The sequence below is a fragment of the Camelus dromedarius genome, chromosome 9 (assembly GCF_036321535.1).
Source record: "Camelus dromedarius isolate mCamDro1 chromosome 9, mCamDro1.pat, whole genome shotgun sequence".
Lineage (NCBI taxonomy): Eukaryota > Metazoa > Chordata > Mammalia > Artiodactyla > Camelidae > Camelus > Camelus dromedarius.
Window position 1 is genome coordinate 32,861,998 of NC_087444.1, and position 11,739 is coordinate 32,873,736.

Here is an 11,739-nt window from a genome sequence, read left to right on the forward strand (position 1 = left end):
GGAGTTTGAGATTTGCCAATGTTAACCATTAGATATAGATATAGATATAAATATAGAGATTAAAAAATTTCTTCTGTATAGCACAGGGAACTATATTCAATATCTTATAATAACCTTTAATGAAAAATAATATGAAAACAAGTATGTGTATATATATGCATCATTGGGACATTGTGCTGTGCACCAGAAATTGACACATTGTAACTGATTACACTTCAATTAAAAAAAAAAGGACCAAAGGGAAAAGAAGGGTATTTCTTTCTGTTAACCCTTGCCAAGTCCTGGAATTCTAACTGGACCATCTTGGGTCACGTACTGACACCTGAACCAAAAGCTTGCAGGGAAGAATCTGCAGCTGAGCTGGACCTGTGTCACACATTCTACTCCTGAGTGGAAGATGGAATCTGAAAGGAAATTTAGTGTACTATTACAAGTTAAAGGGGGTAAAAAATTCCAGGAGGCCAAAACAACCAATATCCAGTGCAGGCTTCTCTCCTGGATAGACATGATCTAGCTGGGAAGAAGTCCTGAATGTTTCTTCGTATTTGACACATTCATTGTTTTTTTTTTTTTCTACTACAGACTCTTTGATGCTGAAGCAGATTTCTTTTGCTAGTGAAGATTTTTTTCACACTCATTACATACATAGGAAGACTCCTGAATATGGATTCTTAGATACCTTTTTAAATGATACTGAATACTAACGGTTTCACCACAATCTACACAGTCAAAAGTTTTCTCCTCACTATGGACTCTCTGGTGCCGAGTTAGTTTTTTAAGAAAATTGAAGGCTGCCCACATATTTTACAAGAATAAGGCTTTTCCCCAGTGTGAATATGGTGATGTTGACTAAGATGAGAAGTCCTTCCAAAGCTTTTGCCACACTCATTACATTCACAGGGTTTCTCTCCATTGTGGGTTTTCTGATGTCGAAGTAGTGATGAATTACCAGTAAAAGCTATTCCACACTCACTACACTCAAAGGGTTTCTCCCCTGCGTGGATTCTCTGATGTAAAACAAACTCAGAACTACTGGTAAAACCATTTCCACACTTCTTGCAGAAATAGGGTCTGTCTTCACTGTGGATTCTCTGATGTCTGATTAGATTTGTGTTATCATTAAAGACTCTCCCACACTCCTCACACTGATAGGTTTCTCTCCAGTGTGGATTCTCTGATGCCATATTAACAAAGAATTGCCATTAAAGACTTTTCCACACTCATTACACTCAAAGGGTTTCTCCCCAGTGTGGATTCCCTGGTGTCTAACACAGTAAGAAAAATAGCTAAAGCACTTCCCACACTCCTCACATCTGAAGGGTTTCCTATCATAGTGGATTCTTGGAACCCTTCTTCTAATATTTTTTGCTCTGGGGATTTCCTGGTGCTTCTCCAATTCACATGTTGCTGGGAAGCTGTTTTTCTTAAGAACATTCTTCTGCGGCCCATGTGACATCGTATCTCTTTCTTCAGAAATTCCCCGTGTTGGTGTTGACTCAATGTCAATGTTGGTTCTGGTATCTGATGTAATAAACAAAACAAAAATGCAAACTGAGAATTATATTGGAAACAAAAGAACACTAAAAACTATAGTACAGTCTCTGCTTGTCTGAAGCTTCCCTTTCTGTGGATTTCAGTTTCCCTCAGTCAACCACGGTCCAAAAACATTAAATGGGAAACTTCAGAAATAAACAATTCATAAGTTTTAAACTGTGTACCGTTCTGAGTAACACAATGAAATCTAGTGCTATCCTGTTCCAGTTGGATGTAAATCACCCCTCTGTCCAGTGTATCCACTGTAACATGCTACCTGCCTATTACTCACTTAGTAGCTGGCTTGGTTATCAGATCGACTGTGGCATTATATCAGTACTTGCGTTCAAGTAACCTTGTTTTATGTTATAATGGCCCCAAAGAACAAGAGGAATGATGCTAGTAATTTAGATATTCTTATTGTGTCTAATTTATAAATTAAACTTTATCATAGATAAGTATGTACAGGAAAATACAGCATATACATAGTCAGTCCTCTGTATCCAAGAATGCATAACCTGCAGTTATGGAGGGTTGACGGTACTATGCCATTTTATATAAGGGACTTGAGCATCTGCAGATTTTGGCATCCACATGGGTCTTGGAGACAACTATGTAGGATTCAGAAATATCTGCAGTTTCAGGCATCCACTAGGGGTCTCGGAATGTATGCCCAGGAGATAAGAGAGGACAACTATATAGACCTTTTAGAGACTAGTATTCCAACTCCCACATGGACCTGCTAGTGAGACAAGGCTATTACAATGAAAGTGCCAAATATCATACAGGCAGAGAATGGTTAAGGTGGAACAAGGTATCAGTGTGCACATCACAGATCAGATTACTTCCTAAACTTTTTTAGACTCTTTCAATGAGTTCTCCCTGGTATGTTCCAGTATCTTTTGACTTTATGGTACTTACTTATAGGCCTATAAAAGAAGGGACAGGATCTAAGAGCAAACAGTGGCCATGCAGATAGCAAGATTCTGAGTCAAAAAGTAAAAACAGAACAGTATCAGAAAAAAATAAAGGCAATGGATGAATTATTGTTCTTCTTAAAAATTCATGCCCTGCAAATGTTCCAAAAGAATGAAGACACTGAGTGTTAAAGAAACTAATTTGTGGCATGACAGAGAGAAAAATAAAGAAAATCACAGAAGCTCTTAGAGGCCATCAGCCCCAGAGGTTCTTAACTGCAGGTCAACAGATAATGAGTGAATAACCAAAAACTATTGGCAATTACTGTCTTGTCATCAGACTTGCAAGAAAGTCTGAACCTCAAAGATGCAGAAACCACTGTCCTAGATTCTGCCTGTATGGAAAGGGAAAAACAAAGTTTACTCAGACACGCCAAGACTGAAGAGTATCCTCTTATTAGCAAAAATGAGACAAGAAGTCACCTGTAAAATGGCATTGGTGTTCCTAACAATTGGATGACATCTTACTTAAGTCAAAGGCTACATATTTTATACAAAATGTTGGACTAATTTTGTTTTAACATTAATCGGGTTCTCTGGGGCTCATCTGCTAGTTAATCAAATTCATCCTTGGAGGTGGGAGTTAAAGGAGCAAGGGCCCTTAAAAGGAGCGCAGTTGGAGAGGAGAGATCTAGATTGAAGTAAACAGGGTAACCAACAATCTGAAAAAGAATTATCTAAACAATTAAGAACCTCAGAGTCTATTCTGACACCTGCCTCTTTCTTGCTCTTAGGGTGTTCCATGTTATAAAATCAGGACTGAGCAATCAATGATTAAAAAACATTATTTTCCCTACTGCCCTGTATTCCACCATTCACCTAGATCAGGATCCCCACAGCAGGAGGTTCCCTACTCCTGACAAACCCCCACCCCTTCCTAGTTCTCCTGTCATTATCGCCTCCTTTCTCTGAAAAAACAAAGCTGCCCAGATGCAGTGCCCTCAACTTCTTTCTGTCCCATTTCCACATCCTCCCATCCCAAGCCACCCTCTCAAGTCTCACACTTCCCCATCATCCCCGGTGCCATCTCCTCCGCTTTCCCTGATATACTGCTCTACCAGCCGTACCGCCCTTCTTCTTCACCTTCAACCTTCTTTAGATCCTCAAATCCATTTCACACCCAATTTTTTCTTATAGTAGTGTTTTTTAAACTGCATACTTATTAATTGTGAAACTGATGAGGTGTGTCATTATCAAACAATTTAAAAAAATGAAACATATTAGTCTACATTAGAATAGAATAGAATAGGATTCACACACATTGCAATGTTAAGGGTAAATTGTTTCCTGATACTTCAGTTTCAGAGTACATATGAGTATTTAGGGTTTTGATGTAAAATGTAATACCTGAGGCTCATAATAAAAAAAGTTTGAAAACCATTTGCTACTGTTTACAGTATTTTCTTTCACCTCTAAACTTATCAAAGGAAGAGGCTAAAGCACTGCCTCAACTTTGTCATCTCCCATCTACTCCCTCTCTGCAAACCATCTACCCTGAAACCCCGACCTCTGGCTTCAGTTCCACTGTCCTGTCAGTGGCTATCCCCTGACTACCTAACTAATATCTGACTACCTAACTAATAACTACCTTCTCTTTCCTCTCTCACTAAAATTAAGTATTCCTTAATACTGAAGACTCAGCCCTCCTTTTTTCTCTCCAAGGGTGTCTGCACTAGCATCCACTTACATATTCTAAAGGGACCTCACACTCTGTGCTCAGATCCGAATTCATATGAATTCTAAAAGGTCCTCCTATGTCTTGACTTCCCAATGTTATCTGACACAATGCTCCCTCTTTATGGTGGAGCTTTGATAAGATCTGGCCAATTCTACCTCCACACTCTACTTCCTATTCCATTTTCGCATTACCACTATACTCTACCCTATTTAACCACTCAAAAGTTAATGCATGAAATATAGTAATAGTTTAATAAGATTTTATGCCACAAATTTCCTTTGGGCCAAACAAATCACGTATTATGTTGAGCTAATATTCTGTGCACAAAACCAATCATGGGCCTCTGTCACTAGTGGCAAGGTCACTGTGGTGGGGTCACTGCTACTGCTCCACGTTCTGTTTTGCCTACTCTCATTTCCTGTTTCTATGCCATGAGTTCTCTAGGACAGAATCCTTTGGTCCACTTCAAATTCTGCATTCTAGACTTCAACATGTGGCTGGGTGGGTAAGATACACCAACCATATTCATCTCCACTGTTGGCTAAGTAGAGGAGGTCAGTGTGCTGCAGACTCTGCCAGCCCCAGGCTCTAGGAAGTCAAGAATAGGAAGTCCTGCTTAGGCTTTGAATTCTAAGCCTCATGCTCTTGAACTGTTACTAGAAAAAACAGAAGAATACTTGCAAGTGGGCTCCAGAAATGCCCACTTTAAAATATGCTCTCTAGGTGATTCTCCTGAACATTAAACTGAAAAGTTCTTCACAATGATTTACTGAATCTTCTATTCCTTTCCTCAGGCCAGACATAAAATCCACAGTAACCTGTCAAATTTGGAACATGTGGACCTGACATTGGGGGAGTATTACTTGAGTTTCTGAATTGGAATTACTCTAACCCCTCCTTCTGCTATGCTTCACAGCCCACTGCCTATTTATGATCAATAGCACTTAATACATTTCTTTCAGCTCCATCATCTATCTCCATAATGTGTATCCTCCAGAGCTCCTTAAATAAAGCTTGGCACATGGCAAGTGTTCCAAAACTACCCCTGAATAGATCCATCCCATCCAAGAAAGGATGGCCACTGATTGTAGGCAATGCTGAAACTTAGAAAGGTGCAATGGACACAAAAGTTAACTCAGAATGGATTAAAGACATGAAAATAATAAGACCTGAAACCAATAAATTCCTGGAAGAAAGCACAGGGGGTAACCTCCTTGACACAGGTCTTGGTGATGATTTTTTTAATCTGACACCAGAAGCAAAAGCAACAAAACCAAAAATAGACAAGTGGGACTACAGCAAAATAAAAAGCTTCTGCACAGCAAAGGAAACCAACAAAATGAAAAGGCAGTTTATGAATGGGAGAAAAAAATTGCTAATCATATATCTGATACGGGGTTTATATACAAAGTATATAAAGAAGTCATACAATTCAATAGCAAAAAAACCCCCACACAAGTCAACTTAAAAAATGGGCCGAAGATCTGAATAGACATCTTTCCAAAGAGAACACACAGATGACCAACAGGCTCATGAAAAGATGCTCAACATCACTAATCATCAGTGAAATGCAAATCAAAACCACATGCATGGGAAAGATACAGCTCAGTGGTAGAACTGCATGCTTAGCATGAACAAGGTCCTGGGTTCAATCCCCAGTACCTCCGTTAAAACAAACAACAAACAAACCTAATCCCACCAATAAACAAATAAAATAATAAGATTTAAGAAAACCCACAATGCATTATCAACTTACACCTGAATGGCCATTATCAAAAAGACAAGAAATAATAAGTGTTGGTAAGGATGTAGGAAAAGGGAACACTTGTGCTCTGTTTATGGGCACATAAATTGGTAAAGCCACCATGGAAAACAGTATGGAGGTTCCTCAAAAAATTAAAAAGAAAAAAAAAATTTAAAGAGAACTATCACGTGACCCTGTGACCCAGGAATTTCACTTCTAGATACTTATCCAAAGAAAAGGAAACACTAACTAGAAGAGATACATGGATCTCTATGTTCACTGCATTGTTATTTACAATAGCCAAGATATGGAAGCAACCTAAATGTCCACTGATGGATGAACTGAAAATGTGATTGATACATACACACATACAGGTATATTACTCAGCCACAAAAAAGAAGCAATCAGTGGCAACAGATTTGTGACAATGTGGATGGATCTCAAGAGCATTATGCTAAGTGAAATAAGTCAGACAGAAAGACAAATATAGTATGATCTCATTACATGCGAAATCTAAACACATGCGCACGCGCACACACACAAAACCAAGCTCATAGATACAGAGAACAGATTGGTGGTTGCCAGAGGTATGGGTAGAGAGTGAGAATAGGTGAAGGGGTTCAAAAGATACAAACTTCCAGTTATAAAATAAGTCATGGTGATGTAATATACAGCATGGTGATTTATAGTTAACAATACTGTACTGCATATTTGAAAGTTGCTGAGAGTAAATCCTAAAAGTTCTCATCACAAGAAAAAAAGTTTGTAATTATGTAAAGGATGGATATTAACTAGACTTATTGTGGTGATCATTACACAATGTATACAAATATACAACCATTATTTGTGCACCTAAAACTAATTTAAGGTTATATGTCAATTATATTTCAATAAAAAATGTTTTTTAATTAAAAAAGAAAGGAGCAATGGATTCATGTATTATGACATGCACTAGTTATGACATATACTGATTGAAAATATGTTGAGAATAGTTAAGATTGGTGGGAAAGGTTTCCTATTTTACCTACTAGGAGAAATCACCTGTTTTATTTAAAATGAACAGCTCTGTAGGTGCTGTTTCTAAATCTGCCTCACTTACCTTTACAGATGTCTTTGGTCCCTTTTGCAGGTGGATCTTCCTGTCTCCAGGCCCCAAAGCAAATCCCCTCTCTCCAGATGTAAGACCAGTGCAGGTTTGGGAACTGGGTATCCTGAAAGGGGGGCAGAAAATGGCAACTTTCAGTCCTGTGTCTGCTGTGTCAAAAGAAGGAAAACCTCAAGAGTCTCAGTAAGAATAAAATCCACAGAAGAAGGCTCAGGACTAGGGAAAGCCAGGGAGATTTTGCACAAGTAGAAAGTGAGCATTTGTGACCTCTTCCTAAAGCAATACTTAAGAGTAGGTAAATTAGTGACCCTGCAGGACACGTGCAAATGCAGGGAAGGGGGTCACAACCTTCCCTAGACAATGGAGAGAAAACAGGCTAAGAACTTACCTGGCAATGGACACGACTATTCCTTACTGTGCAGAGCCCCTTTGAGGATGAATCCTACTCTTATCGGGGGACAGTAATTCCCTACATTGAAATGAAACTGACCCAAGACTACTCCCTAACCAGTAACCTCTAAAGTAGGTCATTTGCTCTCAGCCCTGGAACCATCAGTGGATGATACAAGAAATAACTCCTCTCCTTCTACAACACACCCCCAGCCAATGAGGAGGGAAAAAGGAAAGAAATGGGAAAGCAGAGATCAGAGTGCCAGGAAGAAAGTGCTCTTATCCAGGGACATCAAGTTTCCCTAAGTCTCCAGCATCACATTTCTGTACATGGCCCCCTGGGTACCAGAAAGGCCAGTCCATTCAGTCTAGGTGAAGTACACAGCCACGTCCTGGAAGGTCACCACCTCCTAAAACAAGAGGTTCTTGCTGCCCCAGAGCCAATTCCCTGGCTCAGGGCCACAGAGTGGGCACAGGGGACAGTATGAGAGAGGAATTTTATTAAGGATGAATAATGAGAACAGGTGGAAGACTGAGTGTTAGGTCATTAAATGACTCACTGCAACCAAAACCCTGGAACTTCTCTCACTACCAGGAGAGCATCCATTAGGACACAAAATTTAGTGTTATATAACACAACATGACATTGTGAAAACCCTGGGAAGCCTTCCATTAATTAACATTTCTAGAGTAAAATCTCTTTGTAAAACTGACTCAGTCTTTTATTGTTGCACCTAGTAGTAAACAATTAGCTTTCATCTGTCCACTCACTCAAGAGGTGGCATCTCAGGACCTACCTCTTCCCCCTTCACTGCCCCAAGTGCTCAGTCAATCCATCTGTTCTCCACATGTGCTCATTCTGCCCCAAACCTCAAGTCCACGTGACAAGAACAGAGTCAAGATTTGCCTTGATGACTAGTCCCAACCAACCCTCAACTGTTGCCTGAAGAAGAGGATGTATAGCCTGTGCTCCAGAACATCCAGCAGAGAGAGCTTGGGGTCACCAGGGGCAGTCTATTCTGCTTCCTGATGGGTTTTCCCAAGAGAAGATGCTTCTGAAATCAAATTGCTGCCAGGTAGTTCTTTTAACTGCTTTTCTTTATACCTCCAAGACCATCTGTAATTGCTTCTGTCAACTAAGGCTCATGTGTTTTCAACAGTCACCCTTTCCCTTCCCTGATGGCCCCAATTCCACCCTTCCAGAAAGCTCCAGCATCTAGTTTAGAACTTCATTCCTCAGACTTTGGTATCAAACTTGGTTACCTGAATGCACAGTGAATAACCTTCCACCTTCCAACACCTCAACTGACTCTGCAGATCTCCACCTCCCACAGTCCCCGCACTGCCTCAGACTCCCTGGGTGACCAGACACATCTGACCCACCATTTAACACCAAACTCATCACCCCTCTCCCCGACATTGGCTCCTTTTTCAATTCATATAAACTAGCTGGCACAGTGAGGGTCAGTGTTGTTTCCCTTTCTCAGGTAATAGTACCAACTTCAGCCCAGCCTCCTAAATGAGAAACTTAAGATTCATCCTAGACTAACTTGTCCTAGTCACTGCTCATTTCTGACAAGCAGTTGGTAATCAAATCCTGCCAATTTTATCATCTAAATATTTCTAGAATCTTTAAATATTGTGAGTCACTATACTGTACACCTGTAACTCACACAGTATTGTACATCGATAGCTCAATTTTACAAAAGAGACTTGAAATGAAAAAATAAAAATAAATAAAAAATAAAATAAATATTTCTGGAATCTGACTCTTCTTCTCCACGGTACAATCAGTACACTAGTTCACCAGTTGGGAACAAACTTAACCCCAATTCCAGGCCTGCCCTGCAGTGAATCCATCCTCAGCCAGGCAGATAATCATTGTTTAAAATGACAACCTGACCCAGTCAACTGAATGACTTTCCTGAGGGTCACCACTAACTACAACAATGGTTCTCAAAGTGTGGTTCCCCAGAGAAGCAACAGCATCACCTAGGAACCTGCTGTAAAGGCAAATTCAGGCCCCATCTGAGAGCAACTTGTGCTTTCATAAGCCCTCAAGCTGATTTTTATGCATATTGAAGTCTGAGAATTTTGGACTGCAGGATAAAATCCAAACTCAGGAAACCAAGCTCTATTAGCTGACAGGCAGTGATGGGAAGGCAGAAAACTGTACAGAGAAACTAGGTGGGAAGCTCTGCAAACAAAATCCCAGAAAAGAAATGAAAACCTTAAATGAGGGGAATATAAAAGATGGGACAAGTGGAAGAGATAACAGGCAGAAGCATTCAGACTTGGTGACTCCCTGAAAGTAGTATCAAGGGAAAACACAGCCAATAATTACTCAGCAATCTAGAAACTGAGTGGTCAGGACTGTGACATGGTGATACCAGTAACTCACTAGTAACTTACAGAAGATAAAAAGATGATGAGAGCAACAAGGAAGACAATGTATTGGTGAGACAGTTGTGTAGAGGGACCTGCCAGATATCAGAAATCCAGGATTGAGATTTGGGATATGGCTCATGGATGCTAAGTTATTGGATAAATAAGTCCCAGGAAGAAGGAAATGGTTAAGCAACAACCAGTAAATTATTAGTCTCAAAGGGTGAAATTAACTCAAGAAACAATTTCCCTATCCCACAAATATAAGGTATTTAATGTTCATCTCACAAACGAAGTTAAGGTACAAAAAGGATAAATGACTTGCTCAGGGCCACAATGCTACTGAGGCTTGATGGGGTCCCTAACTTCAAATGTTCTGTCCTAGTACAGATATTTCCTATTATATCTCCCTGCTTTGATTAGCCAGCAGCACTGATCTAAAGATGTATTTTCACTGATTCTGAAGCTGACTTCTTTCTTTAAGAGGGTAAATGGTATAAGACACCCCCCCCCCCTTCTTGTCTTCTTGCTGACTCACTGCCCCAACTTCCCAAGAATCTTGTGGCCTCATTGATCTCAATTACTCCCGCCATGTAATGGACACCTAGACCAGCAGCCTGAGTCCTTCATTCTCATAGGTCCCTCTGCAGGAGGAGCTATTGAACTTGGGACCCCTTTAGCTCAACAGAAACCCTCAGAGTACTGGAGGCTATACTTTTGCTTCCCAGGGCACTCTCTTCAGCCATCACTTGCTGGGCTTCTGGCTGCTCAGCCCCTCACTATCAGCTTTTCCCCCAGCATCCAGTCCCACTAGAGAGAACCAACAGGAGTCTTCCTACTGCTTTGGCTCTAAGACTTTTGCCAGAATCACCTCTCATCTCCAATTTCCTTCAAAACAGATCTCTTGAAGACTGACCTGAGGGACCCACAGCTCACCTGGTGCCAGGCTTTCAAGGGCATGGCTGCCATCACCTCTCAGTGAAGGGTAGGGGCTGAGGGAAGTAAAGAGAATCAAGAGTGAGTCTGGCCCAAAGGCTCTCCTTTAAAATAACAAACGTGCCAAAAATAGCCGCAGCAAACATTTACTAAATACCACTGGGTGAGTGGTGAATGAATCATTTCCTCTTTTAATCCACATCATGCCATGAAGTTTGAAATCTGAGGAAACTGAGAATCTGAAGGGTAAGTAACTTGCCCTCGGGCACCAGAGCCTGTACTCACCAACATCATGCAATACTGCCTGTCCTAAGACACAAGTACAGAGGAACGTGAATATACAAAAAGCAAAACAAGCAAAAGACACTAGAAAACTTGAAGCAAAACCTAACAAAAGGAAACCCAGATGTCTATTTTTAAAAATAAAATTTTACTGAGAAACATAAAAGGTTAAAAAATAGAAATACTTTTTGGATGAAAAAATACACACCTTGTCATTCAGTCTCCACAATAATCCTCTCAACCTTCTTTTTCCCAAGAAGGAAAAATCTAAGAGAATAATTTTCCCTATCAAGGGCACTCAGCTGGTGAATGAATGAACTTGAATCTCAAACTAGATCTGCCTGATTCCAAAGACCATGCTTTTACTATCTACATTAAATTGCTTCCAATTATAATCACAACAGCATTTCTTTTGGATCTGATAAAGTGATTCTAAGGCTAATAGGGAAAAACAGATTAAGAGTAGCCAAGGAAATTCAGAAAAAGAATCTTAGAGTAAGGTTTCCTTTTCTTGGAACTTGGGGCAAGCATGTTTTTTGTTTATCACCCCATTCTAGGACCCAATGACAACCAAAAACATATGAGCAAAGGACTCTGAAAAGGCCACCTCAACATTCTAAAATGTCTGGGTTATTCCTTTACTTATATCATCCCCCATAGACAATTTGTATTGCAGGCATATTTTACCAAAAAGCCCGTATCTTCCCTA

General features: G+C 40.2%; 1 protein-coding gene across 1 annotated transcript; it reads right to left on the reverse strand.

Moving 5' to 3' along the window:
* Positions 1-91: 91 nt before the first annotated feature.
* ZNF19 (zinc finger protein 19) lies at positions 92-10,405 on the reverse strand. The gene is given in 8 exon segments (XM_064489993.1): positions 92-559; positions 561-629; positions 631-791; positions 794-1,153; positions 1,156-1,521; positions 7,032-7,075; positions 7,077-7,143; positions 10,351-10,405. Coding segments are annotated over 8 exon segments (1,254 nt in total). The 3' UTR covers positions 92-427.
* Positions 10,406-11,739: the final 1,334 nt, after the last annotated feature.